Genomic DNA, 19240 nt, shown 5'->3' with positions numbered 1-19240 from the left:
TTCTTTCATTTTTCTGAAGGCAAGACTGGGGTATATGTGGCCTGGGAGTTGGTGAATGTGGGCCATTGGGATTGTTACTGGGTGGAGTATGATTGCTCCGTGGGTAAACAGAATGACTTCAGCTCCTATGACAGGTGACCTCTTGCCTGTCCTTTAGGCAGCAAACACATTCCCTGGCTAAACCCTAAAAATCATAATGGGATGGTTTAGCTTTTGAGGCCACGTGGTTCCGCTGGACTTTGTTCTTTCGTATAACAAGATCCCATGTAATTATTGGTCTTGTAATTTTGTTCAGAAGTGTACCTAGCAATTTAATCAACTTCCATTAAACAACAGTAAACAACAACAGCAATCAATACGCCTTTATGTAATTCACATTTGTCTGATTTTTTACTTCCCTATATGTGGTTTATTTTGTTCGTGTTTCGGTTTCCTAGATTAAATAACCCAATAAAGGCAAAGGTTGCTCATCATGAAAGTACTGGATTATAGACCTTAATAAAGCCAAAGTTATGAGGAAGAGCCCTCTGCCACAAATCAGAAGTATTGTTTGGGATTCTGTGAATGTGGTCAGCTAAGTGGATAAATTCCCTTAGCTTGACACATGTCAATCATGCACACACTCACCTGGGAGCAAGCCCCACTGAACAGAGTAGGACTTACCTGAACAAAGGGTTACTCTATTAATGCCCAGATATGGGGAGGTGTGTGGCCTGAAAAACAGGACCTATCACAATCTTTGATCCGTAAATGTTGGATTGAAAACAATCAACAGATGAGTGGTTGCAAGGCTGTTGACAGTAGATGTTGCAGATAATGAAGCACCAGGTTCTTACCATGTAAGGGGAGGGGATGGAAGGTTATTTTATATCAGGGTTGGCTAAACTGTGGCTCAGGAGTCACATGTGGCTCTTTCACACATATTGTGTGGCTCTTGAAGCCCCTCTTACCCGGTTGGCAGGCTTGTAGAAGGCATTTGTCTCTTTAAATCACTTCTCTAAGCCAAGCCAGCTGGCAGCTTGGAGAATGCACTTAAAGTTGCTTTCTTTCCACCTCTCTCTCCCCCATCTATGCCTCCCTTCCAGCTTGCGGCTCTCAAACATCTAACATTCATGTCTTGCGGCTCTCAAACATCTGAGATTTATTCTATGTGGCTCTTACATTAAGCAAGTTTGGCCACCCCTGTTTGATATGTTAGGGGCGCAAGGCCATGGATCAGGACTGGATCTATGTTTTTTGAGGGGGGGGGGAATTAAAAAATGATGCCCCCTTATGGGCCATTCTATCTTATGGTCCCATAGAATACAATGGATTCATACCTATTTTGGTGCCCTCCCCTCCGCCAGCGCCCGGGGCAAGCACCCCCCACTCCCCCCCAGATCTGGTCCTGCCACGGGTTATTTAGTAAGCATGGTGTCCTAGGCAGAAACTAGTGCAGCAGAGTATATGTTGAACCAAGGAGATGCAAGTTCAAATTCCAGCTAAGCCATGAAGCTCACCGATTGACCTTGGGCTGGTAATCACTCAACCTAACCTGCCTCACAGGATTACTGCAAGGATAAAATGAAATGATCCTCTCTCAAATGTATGGCACAGTAGCACAACACCTGCAGGAGACTTAGACTGCTGAAAAAGGGTTTAACATATGATCTTTTAGGCTCCCTTCATTCATGATAGTGAAGCTGATTCCTGAACTTTCGTCAGGCTTCAAGTCCTTAAAGCAGGGTTGAGGAACAGTATTTTCCCCACCATCCTTACTTAGCTGTGCTGTACTATGGACATATCCACGTTACAGCCTTAACACTAGCTGAAATTCCATAGGTTGCCCCCTCCCTTGTACTTTGGGGATCGTAGCCCTGTGATGGTAAAATGGCTGTCTATTAAGAGAGAGTTCAGCAGTTTGGTGTAGTGCTCTTATCTGAGAGAACCAGGTTTGATTCCCCACTCCTCCACTTGCAGCTGCAGGAATGGGCTTGAGTCAGCCATAGCTCTCACTGCAGTTGTCCTTGAAAGGGCAGCTGCTAAAAGAGCTCTCTTTCCCCCACCCAGCTCACAGGGTGTCTGTTGTGGGTGTGGGGGAAGTAAAGGGGATTGTGACTGTTCTGAGAATCTGAAGTTCAGAGTAAAGGGCAGGATATAAATCCAATATCATCACCATCACTTGCACCTACAGTTCCACAGGTCCATTGTGGGAAGTGACATTAATTTGTCATATAGGTGTGCCCTTATTTGTGACTTTTTGATGCCTGTCTTTGCACCCATGACTATTTCAAGACCATTCAACAAAGGTATATTCTATAGGGTGAGGCGACAGAAGGCTTAATGGAAGTGAATGCAATAGTATTGTATATAATATGATGGATTTTGCAGTGCCAATAGTTAAAAGAACATATTAAAAGTGCTTACAATCTCTTTGGGGTATAATATAAAGATCTATGGGTTTGATATATTATGCACAGAATCCTGCTCTTGCTCTGAAGTTTTTTCTTTTCTCCTTTCAATAACAAAATCCAGCCACTAGGTGAAGACCAACCCAGATCTCACACTGTTAATCTCCGTACTACTTAACAACAGTTTGAGTTTACTGGAAACTGCTAGACACAATTAGCCCTGTGGGCAGAGTGTCTAGGAGTCCGCCTGGCTGTGATCTCTTGGATCTTGGAATTTGTCTTCTAACATAAAACCTTGTAGCTCCTTCACAATTCCGAGACTCACTTTTTTTTGTTTTTTTTAAAAGCCAAGTTTCTAGGCCTCAGGATGCGAAATATAAATCTGTGGGCTGTTAACAACCAGAATAGGGCTTGGCAGGGGCTCCTAGCATCAAGTGTAAGACACTTCTCTTCTCAGCACGGCTTAGATTTTTTGTCCCTGATCATCATTCTCTGTTTAAAATCTCTAACAACAGAAAATGAAACAAGTATAAAACATTAAACTTTAAATTGCTACTATAGAATTCCAGAGTCCATGTGCAGAGCTACAGAGCATTACATCAAACGGAATCCGCTGAGTTGCAATTTAGCCATATTGTTGATGCTGACTGTCTAGTTTCAATCCCAGCCCCTTTTGAGTCTTGAGCAAATTTCTCTCTCAGCCTTGCTAAAGATTCCTTGAGCGGTGATGTCAGTGTGGCCTCCTGTTTGCAAAGCAGACGTCTCTTGCTTAGCTACATCTCCACTGTCTAGTGCAATATCTTGCTGATGTGGGAATTCTTAATAAGTTGGAGAGGAGGCAATCCAAAATTCCTGGTGAATGCGTCTTGCAGGGAGAACTCTGCATCTTGTGCAAATGCACAGTGGAAAGGCAGAACATGGAACCGGGCAAAAAGCTTAGCATCCTGAGTTATCATAGCTTTTTTTTCCCTAAGAAATGAAACAAAAACCACATGCACATGGGTACGTACAAACACACACACACACACGCACACAGGGCTAATGCTTTTAAGCTTGTGAAGACAGAGAGAAAAGTGAGAGTGCGAAGCCTAGTGAAACCTCAGAGATCTCTATAAATCATCTATAAAACTATCTCATAGCACTCAGGCATGTGAATGGTCCATCTAACCCAGTGTCCAGTTCCGGCAGTGCCAGCATAAATTGCACTTCAAGAAAGATGGGATTTCCAGGTGGCAGAGCTTCAGTGTCAGACTTTGATTCTTTATTTTGTGCAAAACAAGTATATATGCTTGATGTACATAAGTTATACAGATTGCAGCTGCCCTTGGTGCAGAATGTGGGCACAAGGATTTTTTACTTTAAGCATCAAGGCATTCATCCTTAGGACACACAGGTACCCAACAGCTGCCTGCATATAGGTTATCTTTGGTTTCAGAGTGGTGTCTACAATCCCTTTCCCTGTGGTACTGATAAAGGGAAGAATTAACCATTTGCTGCCTTTGGTCGGCATCAGAATCTGCGGCATCCTCCTCCTGCCTAGTAGTAGAACTGGCTAGTGGCAGAGGTGCAGAAAAGGTCTCTCGTACTAACCCTGGGCAGCTGGCTCAGTCTTGCAACATGTGTAGCCCATGCTGGCCCTGCAGTTGCCCTTGTCAGTAAGCAAGATGGACAAGGACCAGTGCAGGGTCAAGCCCTAGGTAGGCGTGCACTGCGAAGATTGTTTGATCACCTCTGATCTCCTCCCTTCAAAGACCAATTATAGATGTGCTGTAGAATTCCAGCAAGGTCCTTTTTGTGCCATGGAGAGGGCAAAGTCAGACCAAATAGACAAAAAAGATTTTAGCAAATTATAACAATTACCACCATATAGACCAAGGGACTGCAAAAAAGCAGGACTCTTATTTTAGGTATAAATTATAAAGTGGAAATTTGTTGGTGGGGGAGTGTCTACCTTCCATTGGTGCAGCATGTAACTGGGTGATGGAAGCATTTGGCAGATGAGGCATGGATTGCTCCATGTCCATTTGGAGGGCCAGTTTGATGCAGTTGTTAAGTGTGCAGACTCTAATCTGGGAAAACTGGGTTTGATTCCCCAATCCTCCACATACACCTGCTGGGTGACCTTGGGTGAGTCACAGTTCTTGAAAAGGCTGCTTTCCCAATAACAGTTCTCAAAAGAGCTCTCTCAGCCCCACCTACCTCACAGGGTGTCTATTGTGCGGACGGGAAGGGAATGGAGATTGTAAACTGTTCTGAGACTCCAAGTGAAGGGCAAGGTATAAATCCAATCTCCTCCTCCATTATTAGCTCATGGCTTATGCTATACATGTTGCATGCAATGTTGGCCCTGTTGAATCAGGATACTGGGTTGAATGGGACATCCATGTATCTCTCTGAGATGGCTTCTTAGGTGTTTATAGGGATTCTCACCTCAGATCTAGAAGTCCAGGGTTAAAGGCACACTGTGTAGACTTTGGACGCTATAATTTGCAATATATAGGCAACTGGAATTCTGCCCAGAAAAGGTGAATCCAATAACCTGACTAAATTTAGTAAAGAAAGCAAATTTGCCTGTATTGGCTTGTTTTGTGCACTTTATTCTGTTTCTCCTAGTTATGGAGTAGTACAAGGCTGTCCTGTCCTCAATCACTGAGTTCCTCCCTCAACTGGAAATTTCAATTGGCTTTTGCCATACTCTCAGAAATATCTTTACAGTCATGAGTATTTAACTTCTGCTTTAGAAACATTTTAAAAACACAAAAACTGGACTTCTCATAAGAATTTGCTTTTTTAAAAGTTCCCTCCTCTTAGTCCCTCTGAACACATGCAGCCTGCCTTTCCTTTCTGAAAAGAATCAGTTATTTAAAAAAAAAATCAGTGTATGTCTGTAGTTCCTCTGAAGGTCACCACTTTGTTAAAAATACATCTGATTGAGAAATGCTGATTAAACTGGGTGTTGGGGATTGGTTGGCATTGTCATCATGTGACAAATAGCCAGAAGGCTGACATTGTGGCCCGCTGGAAGCCTTGGATTCATAAGGATTCTGAATCCAATACAAAATTCCATGTGGTTGTGTTTATTTGTACAGAACTTATTTGTAACTTAAAAGGGCAATGTAATTTTGAGCTGTATCAACAGACATATAGTTTCTAGATCACACAAAGTGATGGTATCGTTTTACTCTGCTCTGGTAAGACCTCACCTAGAGTATTGTGTTCAGTTCTGGGAAGGAGATAGACAAGCTGGAACATGTCCAGAAGAGGGCAACGAAAATGGTGAGTGGTCTGGAGATCAAGTCGTATGAGGAAAGGTTGAAGGAATTGGATATGTTTATGAGGAAAGGTTGAAGGAACTGGATATGTTTTGCCTGGAGAGGAGACAACTGAGAGGTGATATGATCACCAGCTTCAAGTACTTGAAGGGCTGTCATATAGAGGAGGGTGCAGAATTGTTTTCTGTTACCTCAGAAGGTTAGACCAGAACCAACAGGTTGAAATTAAATCAAAAGAGTTTTTTGCCAAACATTAGGAAGAACTTCCTAACAGTTAGAGCAGTTCCTTAGTGGAACAGCTTCCTCGCAAAGAGGTGGGCTCTCCTTCTTTGGAAGTTTTTAAGCAGAGGCTAGATGGCCATCTGACAGCAATGCTGATTCTGTGAACTTGGGCAGGTAATGAGAAGGAGGGCAGGGGGAGGAACTTGTGATTTTCCTGCATGTGCAGGGGGTGGGACTCGATGACCCTGGAGGTACTTCCAACTCTATGATTCTATGTACTGTAGAATACACACAAGAGGGAGCTTTCAGTGTCACAAAATTAGAAGGGGACATTCCATTATTCAGCTAGAACAGTCCGCAGCATCTCAGAGAGGGGAGGCTAAGGCTATTCAGAATGACAGTTGTAAAAAAAAAAAGATGTCTCAACAATAACACAAATCAGATTTGTTCATCTGTCACTTGGTCATAGATGATCTAATAATACAATCTTACAATAACATTATGACATCAAAATATCCCCTCATCTTTTTCATAATCTGCTTTTGTCCTCCCAAACCATATGTGAGAACAGGGCTTTTTTTGAGCAGGAATGCAGCTTCGGCTGGCTTGGCATCAGGGGGTGTAGCCTAATATGCAAATTAATTCATGCTGGACTTTTTCAACAAAAAAAGCCCCATGTGACAAATTTAGAGCAAGGCCATTGATTCCAAATGGCCTTTTACAGTTCTGTTCCTTCTGTTGCTTCTATATCAGAGAGAACATCTTTTCTCTTTGATCTGGAGATTTGTGGGTGAAAGTCCAATCAACAGAAAGAATTTATGGGTCTTCTTAGCCAAGCAGACCTCACGATTTGTCTAACTGCCACTTTATCACAGTTCCAAGAAGCAGATTTATGGGCCGTCATATCATCCTGCGCTTTAATTGGCAGCCTCTGAAGTTGCAGGACAGGGCAGAGGCTTGTAAACAGTGTGGGGTGGGGCTCTGTTTCAAGGTCAAATCCAGCTTCAGTGGAGAGAGTGGGATTAGCAGAGGAAAAGTCTTCGAGGGCTCCAAAGGGATTCAGTGCACTCCAAAAGCACACTGGGTACCCGGAACAAGCTTCATGCAGTTGTAACCTTGGAGTAGAGCTGCCAGCCTTCTGATACAGAGGCCAAAATCTATGGCATTGTATCCCACTGAAGACTCTGCCCTCCCCGGGTTTCACCCACCAATCTCCAGGAGTTTCCCAACCTGGATCTGGCAAGACTCAGGGCTTTTTTTTTTTTTTTTGAGCAGGAACACAGTTCCAGCTGGTTTGGCATCGGGGTGTGTGGTCTAATATGCAAATCAGTTCCTGCTGGGCTTTTTCTACAACTCCCCCCCCCCCAACAAGACTTATTTGTGCACAACCTACTTTAGTCAGACTGACCTCCTCTCACACACCCTGAGCACTATTGCTTAAAGGATTTATTTTATTTATAGGATGCTATACCCTTATTCAGCTATGCTTTCAAAAATGGTGCATAATAAAGTTGGTTACAAAACATTAAAATAGCATGAGGTCAAACCAGCAAAAAAACAAACAAAGCAAGTGTTTAAAAACCCATTAAAAGTTTTTTTTTTAAAACCCAGATAACATAAAACATAAGAACTAATTCTCAAAACCCACAGGAAAAAATGTGTTTGCAGATTGTCGCAAGGGAGTGGAGCTAAACAAACAGCCCATATAGAAAGGCTTCCAGAGCTCTGGGGTGGTACCTGGGAAGGTACAACCTTTCTTACGGAGTTTAATCTGGCTTCTGGAATTTGAAGCGGATAAACTCCAACTTTGTTTTGGAAACACATTTCAGGAGGCTTCCCGCAGCCTAAATTGCAGTTACAAGTATCCCCTAAGAGATGCTAGGTGAGGCTAGCCCTGATATCGCTGTCCATCAGGGGAGATTGAATCCAGTTCCTCTCCTTTCCTTCCCCTCCTTCTCTCTGAACAAGTGAACAATACTGCCGATCAGTTGTTTGGTAGGTATGTGATGCGAACCATCTTTTCCCGCCAAGTTCTTTGGGGTGAGGGAGTTTGAATCTAGATGTTGGGATTCTAGGCATCCAGCCAATGGCATAAAGCAAGATTTGAGATCAGAGCCAGGAAGCACAGAGCTAGGCAAGGCTTTTTTAAAAAGAAAAGGCCCAGCAGGAACTCATTTGCATATTAGGCCACACACCCCTGATGCCAAGCTAGCTGGAATTGTGCTCCTGTGTGTTCCTGCTAAAAAAAAAAAAAGCCCTGAAGCTAGGCAGGCACCAAAGTCAGACTGGCAAATTGATCATATTGAAGAATCAGCTTTATGAGGCCTGAAGCTGTATGATTGGCTCTTTCGATCTGTGCTTGTCAGGTGATTGCAGATCAGAAAAGAAACACAGGAGCCCCTGCTGTTATACATGCTGTAGCTGCTGGTGCTGAGGCTTGCTTTGTACAAGTACCAGACCTCAGCTGGGAGGCATTTCAGTTCAAGTCTCATTCTGATGCCTCTGATACCTTTCACTCTTACATTAGAGCAAGGCCAAACTCGGGCCCAAATCCAGTTTTGTTCATGGGCCCATAGATGGTGAGTGGCTTGGGAAATGCCTGGAAAGCTGGAAGTGGAGTTTATAGAAAGAAGAATGTTAGGAGGGTAGTGTTGCCAACTTCAGGTTGGAAAATTCCTGGATATTTGGGAATGGAGCCAGGGAAGGGACCTCTGCAGAGTATACAGCTATAGAGTTGTCCTCTCCAGAGCTGCCATTTCTTCCAGGGCAGCTTATTTCTGTCAGTTGAAGATCACTTATAATTTGGGGGGCTCTCCAGGCTCCACCTGGAGGTTATTTGGTTCCATAGAGTCCACCCTCCAAAACTGGCATTTCCTTAAGTGGAATTGATCTCTGTAGTTTGGTGATCAGTTGTAAGTCCAGGAGAACTCCGGGCCTCACCTGGTTGTTGGCAGGGCTGCCAAGCTCCCAGGCAGGGTAGGGGTTCTCCTGCTTTGGGGGACCTCAACCCGCTGGCCCGCAGTGGACCAGCAGGGGGATCTCCTCCCAACAGCGCCGGCGCAATGACGTCACTCTTAAGTGATGTCATCACGCTGACAATGTTGCGCGCTGTCTGCTCCAGGAGCTTCTGAAAAAACTCTGTTTTTTCTGGATGCTCTAGCAATTTGGGAGGAAAACTCTATGGTACCATAGTGTTTTCCCAGAAGCTCCCAGAACAGCCAGCACACGGCATCACTGGTGTGATGATGTCACTTACGAGTGATGTCATTGCGCCATGCATACTATGTGTGCATGGAAATAGTCCCCCTCCGGAGGTCACAGGGGACTTGGGAACCCTAGTTGTTGGCAACCCTAGCTAGCCTTGCTAGGACATTCAGTTGTTTTTGTGTATATGGTAAAATTATGTAAAGAGGAAGGGGGACTGCACCTGCTAGCCTTTCCTCCAACCTTTGTGATTCAGCAGAAGATCCACAGAAAACCTTGGACCTGTGCAAATCTACATGCATATGTTCTGCATACGAAATGGAGGGCCCTGCATTCCCATCTTTATGGATATTTATAATGATGCATGGTAGCTCTGAGCAGACTTTCTGCTGAATGTGTGGAGCTTGAGAGTGAGGTCAGTGGGCACAATCCTGTATCCCTTTACCTGCATTCTTTACATACATAATATTGTCCTTCAGTCTAGCACTACCACACGATTGAGGCTGAAGTCTTCCTGAATGATGAGTGGCAGGCAGCCCTGGAGGATGGGTGCAGACTGGAGTTCCTGAGGATCATGTCAGTGGAGCAAAAAGAGAGGCAGGCAACCAGCAGCAAGTCAGGCCTGAGCATGTTTAAGGTTCCTGCCCCAACCAGCCTGTTTGGCTAGTGTTGTTGTTGTTGCACTGTAGTGGCACCAAAAGACAACACCTGTCTATCAGCTTTCCCATCGCTTGATCTTTCTGCTGGCTGACAGAACAAACCCTGGCTGGGGAGAAATGGGTTTTCGGAATTACCTGAGCGACATCCCCCGCCGCATGAATGCGCCTTTGGCATCTCGGTCACTAGTCCTATAATGTGTTTCATGCCATTAGTGGTGTGCTAAATACAGTACTGGAATGCAGAAGCTCTCTGTTCCTTGCCCAGAGGATTTCCAGCCTGCTTTCTGTTGATAAGGCAGAGCTGTGGGAAGAAGTTAAGGACTGACAATTAGTAATAAAAAAATAGGTAAGGAAAGAGCCCTAGGGACAGCAGAGTAGCAAGAATGGTGGTGCCGTGAAAATCTGGGGTATGCTTTGTCAGCCCTACAAAATCTCCTGCCTCTCAACCCCCCAAAAACCTCATGGATTTTTCTAAATGTTAACGAGATAAGACCCAAAGGAGGACGCCAGCCAAAACCAGTCTTGTCCTCTCTATCCCTGAACCAGCTTCTAGCCTTTAGTGTCTTTACAAGTGACTGTCAGTTTCTCCATAGTATACCATAAAGTCTCTTTAAATATGATACAAGAAATGGAAGGCATACAGCACTCACTCTTTGTAGCCCATCTAGGACTTCCAATTCTCCAAGACTCTATGGTTCCTGCTAGGGAACTGATCAGTTGTTATTCTGAGAGAACTTTAGGTCGCACCCTGAGGTTTGCAACACTAGATTTAGAAAGAGTATTTTCCAGTCACCAGGGTACTTGAGGTTGGTTGCTTGGAGTGGAGGCTGCAATCAGGGTTGGAAATGCAGCAGGAGAAGATACTACTGTGTTGACCATGCAAGTGCAAACAATTCTGTTTCTAGTGTCTATCTCTGGCCTGCCCAATCTAGAAGCTTCCTGTTGTCTGCCATTCATAGGTGCTGACATTGTCCCTGGGCTTCTTCCATGCTTGAAGAGGGTTATGAGGCATGACCTTAAGACACAGATAATTCAATGGGGCTCCCAGCCATGGCCCCATGAGTCCATGAGAAAAGCCCTCTGCTGGTGAAGACTTGCAAGTCCTTCTAACTCCAACTGCTGAGCAGTCTGCTCATAGAGCAGGTTCGATATTCCTGTTGACAGACTTTGCAGAAATGTGTTGAGAATTTTAAAGGAGGAGGTTACATGAGAAAGGCACAGAAATGGCAGTTGAATGAGAAAGGAAAGAAAGTTAGCATCTGCGTGGGTTGAGATGGAATGGATAAGAGGTTAAATGTGGTGGCAACCTTGTGGTGGGGAGATGGTGGTGAAGAGTGCCATCAAGTTACAGATGAGTTATGGTGACCCTGTGAGGGTTTCATGGCAAGAGACATTCAGAGGTGGTTTGCCATTGCCTGCCTTCACATCACAACCCACGTATTCCATGAAGATCTCCAACAAATACTATCTAGGGTCGACCTTGCTTAGCTTCCAAGATCTGACAAGACTGGGCTAGCTGGGCTATCCAGGAAATATAAATAAATAAATAAATAAATAAATTTTATTTTTATATCCCGCCCTCCCCCACCAAAAGGCGGGCTCAGGGCGGCTCACAGACATGACTACGTCATGATTCAATTAAAAGCAGATAAACATTATGAATACAATACAATTACATATATAGATTAAAATACATAAAAATAGGTGCTATAATTTCTGGTGTCACAATTACATATTATCAGCTTCAGTTACAACATAAGATGGCTAGAGTTAGAATGATTTTATCAAGTTAGTCTGGTCCTAATTCAAATGCGAGTTGGAAAAGAGAGGTTTTGCAAGCCCTGCGGAACTGGTTCAGGTCCCGCAGGGCTCGCACCCCCTCTGGGAGTTGATTCCACCAGCGCGGGGCCACTAATGAGAAGGCTTGCTCCCGAGTTATCTTCATTCTAGCCTCTCTTGGCCCAGGGATTTGTAGGAGGTTTTGGGAGCTAGATCTTAACGCTCTCCTGGGGATATATGGGGAGAGGCGGTCCCTGAGGTAGGCAGGTCCTCGGCCATATAGGGCTTTAAAGGTAATAACCAGCACCTTATACCGAACGCGGTAGACGACCGGTAGCCAATGCAGATCCCGCAGCACCGGCCGCACATGTTCCCACCTAGGTAGTCCCATCAACAGCCTGGCCGCTGCGTTCTGCACTACCTGAAGTCTTCGCGTTCGGCACAAGGGCAGCCCCATGTAGAGGGCATTGCAGTAGTCTAGTCTTGAGGTGACCGTTGCGTGGATCACAGTTGCTAGGTCGTCGCGTTCCAGGAAGGGAGCCAACTGCCTCGCCCTCTTGAGATAGAAGAAGGCGGATCTTGCGGTGGTAGCTATCTGGGCCTCCATTGATAGCGAGGATTCCAGTAGCACCCCCAGGCTCTTGACCCTGCGCACTGGTGTCAGTGGCGCACCGTCAAAAGCTGGCAGAGTAATCTCCCCCCCCGGTCCGTCCCGACCCACGCAAAGGACCTCAGTCTTCGTTGGATTCAACTTCAGCCCGCTCAGCCTGAGCCAGTCAGCCACGGCCTGTAACGCCCGGTCCAAATTTGTAGGGACATCACCAGTCCGGCCTTCCATCAATAGATAGAGCTGGGTATCATCAGCGTACTGATGACAACCAAGCCCATACCTCCGGGCAAGCTGGGCAAGGGGGCGCATAAAGATGTTAAACAATGTCGGGGAGAGAACTGCCCCCTGAGGCACCCCACAATGAAGCGGGTGTCTCTGAGACAGCTTCCCCCCAATTGCCACCCTTTGTCCCCGATTTTCAAGGAAGGAGGAGAGCCATTGTAAGGCTAGCCCCCGAATTCCTGCGTCGGCGAGGCAGCGGGTCAGCAGCCGGTGGTCGACCATGTCGAACGCCGCCGACAGGTCGAGCAGCAGCAATACCGCTGAGCCGCCCCGATCCAGTTGCCGCCGGAGGTCATCTATGAGGGCGACCAAGACTGTTTCCGTCCCATGGCCCGGGCGAAAGCCGGACTGGCATGGGTCCAAGGTGGAAGCGTCTTCCAGAAAATCCTGTAACTGCAACGCCACAGCCCTCTCTATAATTTTGCCCAAAAAGGGCAAATTTGAGATGGGGAGGGATATACATCAGTTCTCTGGGAGAGAGTTCATCAGTCTTTGAAAGGAATATATAGCTGTTACTTCTCATAGTTCCACACAAAGACATGAAAACAAGAACTTTGCAGTTTTTAAAAGGGTATTTTGTGATACTGTTGTGGCTAATGACGGGGTCGGTGGCTCAATAACATAGCATACTGAAAATCCCAAGTTCAAGCCTTGGCATCTCCAGTTAGTAAGAAACCTCTGCCTGAGACCCTGGAGAGCTCCTTCCAGTCTGAGAAGACAGTACTGACTTTGATGGGCCATTGGTCAGATTCAGTATAAATGAATTGCAGCAGAAGCTTTCATGAGCCACTGCCCACTTCTTCAGATGCATGATTTTGTGGCTCAGATATCTCAGCTTTTCCTCACACTTGGGATCTCTTTGTCTCACAAAAGGAAAGTAATCAGAGCTGTCCTTTTTGCTTTTCAGAAATCCTTTCTGGGGGTGTCTACATTGGGAGGAACAAGCAGCTGTGCCATGTGGATACAATCAACTGGGGAGATATCATACGAGACCCAAATTTTAAGCCAGTGGTCATTGACAATGGGGACAACTGTAAGTACAAACAGACAGCAGGGGGTGTGGGTGTGCATGTACTTGGATGGCTATAATACTGATAGGGTTGCCAACTCTGGGTCCTGAGGATTTGGGGGTGGAGACTGGGGAGAGTGAGGTTTGGAGAAGGGAGAAACCTCAGCTGTGTATAATGTCATAGAATGAACCCATCAGAGCAGTTATTTTCTCCAAGGGATCTGATCTTCATGGTCTGGAGATTAGTTGTAATTCCCAGGAGATCCCCAGGCCCCACTTGAAAGTTGGCAACCTTAATACTCATCTTTCAGAGCACAATAGGCTTAAAAGGACCTGTTCTCTCCCACAGGTTTAAGCTTTTAGGGCTGTGCTGTGGATTTTGTTTTGGAGACAGTTCCTTTGCCCGCATGGAAAAATTGAACGTGGCTATATATGCCCTTCCCATCTTTATCTCTTCTCCCTTTCAGTGAGCTCCTCCTCAAGAACCTCCATTTTATGTTTTCTGTCACTCTCTGGTTCCTGGGCCTCAACCTTGTTGAGCCTGTGGGCACTTGGGGAATTTTGAGCGGTTGCCACCACAAAATGGCTGCAATGAGGGTTGCTGGGGCCAATCACAAAACATGGGAAGGTTGCCATCCAAGAATGCTCCTCTGATGGAGGCAGCTGCTTCTGAATGGGTGTTCTCTCTTGGATTCCTGCTCTAGAGAAGTGAAGAAAACTCAGGGCATGGTCTTTGTTTTTGGGGAAGAAGCAAATTGAAACCCATTGGTGGACAGCACTTCAGAGATTACTGTTGTAGTGGCAGCTGGGAATTCTTGGTCTTGTACTAATCATGTTAGAGCTGTTAGGAAATGTTAGAAGTTCAAACTCCTTTGTTGCTGTCCCTCCTCTCCTCACTAGATGTGACTCTTACCACAGATTCTAGTATTTGTTGTTTGTCTTGTACATTTTCAAGACAGGAACTTCTTGGAGGGCTGGGTCTCTGGAGGAAGAAATGGCAGGTGACTCATATTCTTTGAGTTAAATATTCTCATTTTCATCCATTGTCCTCCCAACCAGGGCTCATATTTTGCCAGGAAATGGAATCACTGTACTTCTTTGTAGTCCTTTCTTTGTCCTTCTACTGTGACCATTGGACTTCATTTCCCTTTGTAACAATGGTGGTAGAAAACCATTCTACCTCCCCCTGCTTGATAAATCTGCATAACCATAGTAATCTGTACAACAACCCTGTAAAGTGGGCCAGTGTTGTTATCCTCATATGGCAAACAGAAGCTGAGCAAGAGTGGCCAAGAGGAGATCTGAACCCAGCAGCCTTCCAGACTACAGTTCATTCTTTTACCCACTATGCTACATCAGCTCTTATAGGGAGTGGTATGGATTTCAAAGCTTAATGTCACACTGGAGATGAATGTGGTAGAGTAGCTAAGAGTGTCAGTCTGAGATCTGGGAGACCTAAGGTCAAATCCCCACTCTGCTATCAAAGCTTCCTGGGTGACTTTTGGCCAGTTACACACTCTCAGCCTAACCAGGCTCACAGGATGTTGTGAGGATAAAATAGAGGAGAGGAGAATGATGGAAGCCATTTTGGTTTCTAACTGGAAAGAAATGAAACAAACTCTACAGTATTTTATTCAATTGCACCCATTCTTCAGAATACTGAGGGCAGCATTCATGGAATTATTCAGTTTAAACCACACAACAACCCTGCGAAGTAGACTGGGCTGGCAAGATGAATTATTTACTTATTAAAATATTTCTATCACACTTTTCCTTGTGATTCAAGGCAGCTAACAAATCAAAGTTAAAACACGGAATACAGAGTAAAATCTCAGATATCCTCTCCCCTAAAGATGTCTTGAGTTTATATTCTGTTAAAAGCACTGGCAAGTAAAATGGCCTCGCAGAGCCTCCTGAAGATTTCTAATGAGAGTGTTCCCATCACCTCCTCAGGGACCTTGTTCCACAAAGTGGAAGCTACAGTGGAAAAGGCATGGGTTCGTGTTGATGTCAGGTAGATCACCTTAAGTGGAGGGATGTCTTCCCCTTGGCTAGTCAGAAAATTTCATAGTTGTGAAGGGATTAGAACCCAGGACTTCAGCATCCAGCATTCAATCCACTAGGTCACAAAAACTCAAATCAACCAATAGGCATCCACAACCTTTTTGAGCCTTTGGGCACCTTTGGAATTCCGACACCATGTCCCACCCACTTTCTAAAAACACTTGGTGGGCACCAGGAAAGGTGTTGGCAGGTGTCATGGTGCCCACAGGAACTGTGCTGGGAACCCCTAATGTAGCCATTCTAAAATGGCATTTACATGCTTAAGAGACATTTTAAGAAGTAAGAAGATCACAGCAGAAGAAATGTCTTATGTATGGAAAGCTTTCTGTGCCTCAGTGTGCTCATTAGGGCTGCCTTCAACGGCTAATACAGTGTTCTTTTTTTATAGGCCCTCCATGCCATGAGAGCTGCAATGGGCATTGCTGGGGTCCCAGTCCTGATGACTGCCAAAAACGTGAGTATCACAGTGATCCTGAGTGAGGTCTAGGAGTCAAAAGGTGCCAGGAAGAGTTCAGAAGGGCCTGAGTCACCTTTCATTTGGCATGTAATGAGGGGCTTGAATTCAGAAAGAGGGTGGTACCAGTTTTAGTGGTTCTATCTGTATGGCTAGATTAGATACTGTACTGTGTTAATAAGTAACTACCTCTTTATTAGCCAAAGTGCTAGTTCAGAGGTCAGGAGAGCGGGAAGCACTCCAAAGGGAAAAAACTGAGGCACAAGAGTTGAATTGTTTGTGCTGTAAATAAGACTATATCAGAACCTCAAAGATTTTCCCAAGATTCAAGAGCTTTGTTCACAGTATCCCAACGTAGGAGTCCAGTAGCACCTTTAAGACCAACCAAGTTTTATTCAGAATATAAACTTTTGTATGCATGCATACTTCATCAGACAATGGAATGGGGTACGAAAGCTTACATTCTGAATAAAACTTGGTTGGTCTTAAAGGTGCTACTGGACTTCTACTTTGTTCTACTGCTTCAGACCAACGCGGCTGCCCACCTGGAAATATTCCAATGGTTTTACTCATTCACTCAGAATCATTAATTTGGTTATAATGTTCTTAGGGTTGCCCACTCTGGCCGGGAAAATTCCTGGAGATTTGGGGGTAGTCCTTGTGGAGGGGGAGCTCACTGGGGCCATGAGGCCACCGAGTCTGTTCTCTGAAGCTGCCATTTCCTCCAGTGAAACGGATCGCTGTTGTCTGGAGATAGTTTGTAATTCCAGGAAAACTGCAGGCTCGGAATGGGCACGAACTGGGGAAAATGAGCTTTGTTCCAATTTGTGGTTCGTGAGGTCACACAAATCACGAACCTCAAACCTCCCTGTTTACCAAACTGGTTCAGTTCATGAAGTTTGGGGGGAAATCTGAGATCTTCTCTCCCTCCTTTCCCTGAGGCCAGCAGAATGGAAGGGGTGGGTATATCTTGCAAAAGCTATTTGAAGAGAACATTCTCTTTAAATGGCTTTTACAAGTGAGGGCCACACACAAGTAAGTCCATGAGTATAGTCTCAAGTGCTGCATCCCCTTTAAATGGCTTTTGCAAATGGGCACTGTATGCGAATGAAGTCCATTCCCTTCAAATGGCTTTTGCAAGTGGTTGCTGTGCATGAATGAAGTCCAAGCGACTGGACTTAACTCATGCCCGGTGACCGCTTGCAAAAGCCATGTAAAGGGAACGCTTCAAAGTGGGAAGAAAAAGATATCTCTGAAATGGATGCAAGCCATTTCAGTGATCCCTCTAGCTCCCCCACCCGCTTCTCAACATGAACCCCATGACCCTCCCCCCAAAACTGTGGAGGGGTGCGGATAGGGATGGGTATGAACTGGTGATGTTCATAATGAAGTTAGGTTTTTGAAGAGGTTCATGTCCATCCCTACTCCAGACCCTACCAAAAGCTTGGCAACTCTACCTTCACTCCACACATGCATTGGATGTAGACTTACTTGCCATGGCAATCTCCTACCCCTGCTGCTGTGGCCCCTACCCTTGCTCAGTGGAGCAGTGGGAGCAAACCCAGGGAGGTGACATTGCACAATGCTGTGACATCACTTCAAAATGAGTTGTGTTGCGGCATCATGCTGTGCTCTAGAAATCTCCAGTCTCTCTGATAAAAACCATAGAGGTTAAGGGAATTCCTACCATGTTGTATGATTCCATGACATTGCTTTTGGAAGTGATGTTACAGTGTCATGTGCTGTTGTTTCCCCTGCCTCCAAATGTGAGACCCAGTTTGGTGTAGTGGTTAAGTGTGCAGACTTATCTGGAATAACCAGGTTTGATTCCCCACTTTTCCACTTGCAGCTGCTGGAATGGCCTTGGGTCAGCCATAGCTCTTGCAAAGTTGTCCTTGAAAGGGCAGCTTCTGTGAGAGCTCTCTCAGCTCCACCTACCTCACAGGATGTTTGTTGTGGGGGAGGAAGGTAAAGGAGACTGTGAGCTGCTCTGAGATTCAGAGTACAGGGTGGGATAGAAATCAAGTATTCTCTTCTTCTGCACCCAAAAGTCCCTTGGTTCTAAAATGTAAGGGAGGGAGAAGGTAGCTTTTCCCCTGCTGTTAAACATTGCCTGTTATGAATGCACAAGTGGTTTGTTTAGCACACTGCCATCCTAAGCAGACTTAGACACCCTTTTTAATCCCTAACATCAGTGGGCTGAGAAGGGTGTAACTCTGTTTAGCATGGTGCTGTTAGGAATGGATTAGATATGACTGGGGTGGCAGTAAGGGAAATCCATTCAAGGGTTGGCCTGTTCACATCTAAGACAGGAGTGGGGTGCGGGAGTCTTAATTTAAACACAAAACAAAACAAAATGGACCATATGCAGGGCCAACCTAGACTGTCTGCCATCCAAGGCAAGGCTAACTTTTGATGCACTCCCCCTGCACTGATAACATCACTGCGTCACATGGAGGGGGCACCGAATTCAACACCCCCAGAAGGCCAGTGCCCTAGACACTCAGCTAGAATCATAGAATCATAGAGTTGGAAGGGACCTCCAGGGTCATTTATTCCAACCCCCAGCACAACTCCCATTATTCCAAACCCCAGCAGGAAACTCACAAACACCTCCCCCTAAATTCACAGGATCTTCATTGCTGTCAGATGGCCATCCAGCCTCTGTTTAAAAACATCCAAGGAAGGAGTGCCCACCACTTAGTTTGCCTAGTGGCAGGGCCAGCCCTGATCATGTGATAGGGTTGCCAGGTCTGTGTTGGAAAATACCTGGAGATTTTGGAGGTGGATCTGGGAGAAGGCAGGGTTTGGGGAGGGGAGGGGCCTCAGCATGGTGCAATGCCATAAAGCCCACCCTTCCAATCAGCCATTTTCTCCAGGGGAGCTGATCTCTGCCAGCTGAAGATCAGTTGTAAAAGTGGGAGATCTCCAGGCCCCACCTGCAGGCTGGCAACCTACCATGTGGTTAGGGGACCTAAAGTCTGCCCCCTTCCAGATCTTACCTCACTGTGCTGCAGTTACTTTTGGTGCTTTTCTTCTGCTGGAGCCAGGGTGGGAGAAAAATCCATAAAGGAAAATAACAGAAGGGTTAAGCTCTCCTCAGCCATCTGATTTGTTTTTGTTAAGAATGAAAGCTAGACCACAGCTCTAGATATGAATGGATGGGCATAAGTATAAACGTGCATGGGTCTCCCCCATCACATCTAGGCACGTGATTCTTACTCATTTGGTGACTCACGATCCAGGCATCTTCCTTTGAGGCAGTACCAGTGCTGCAGAGAGATCATGTTTTCCC

At 45.5% G+C, this 19240-nt stretch overlaps 1 protein-coding gene across 1 annotated transcript in view; it reads left to right on the top strand.

Moving 5' to 3' along the window:
• Positions 1–19240, top strand: part of ERBB3 (erb-b2 receptor tyrosine kinase 3) — a 138772-nt gene that overhangs the window by 66590 nt on the left and 52942 nt on the right. The window contains exons 4-5 of the mRNA XM_060252442.1: positions 13326–13451; positions 15880–15945. Of these exons, the coding sequence (XP_060108425.1) occupies positions 13326–13451; positions 15880–15945 (192 nt within the window). The remainder of the gene's footprint in view (positions 1–13325; positions 13452–15879; positions 15946–19240) is intronic.

Source organism: Heteronotia binoei, chromosome 13, assembly GCF_032191835.1.
Source record: "Heteronotia binoei isolate CCM8104 ecotype False Entrance Well chromosome 13, APGP_CSIRO_Hbin_v1, whole genome shotgun sequence".
In the NCBI taxonomy this organism is placed as follows: domain Eukaryota; kingdom Metazoa; phylum Chordata; class Lepidosauria; order Squamata; family Gekkonidae; genus Heteronotia; species Heteronotia binoei.
Note: the sequence above shows the minus strand (reverse complement) of the source record. Positions and strands in the feature narration are given on the sequence as shown.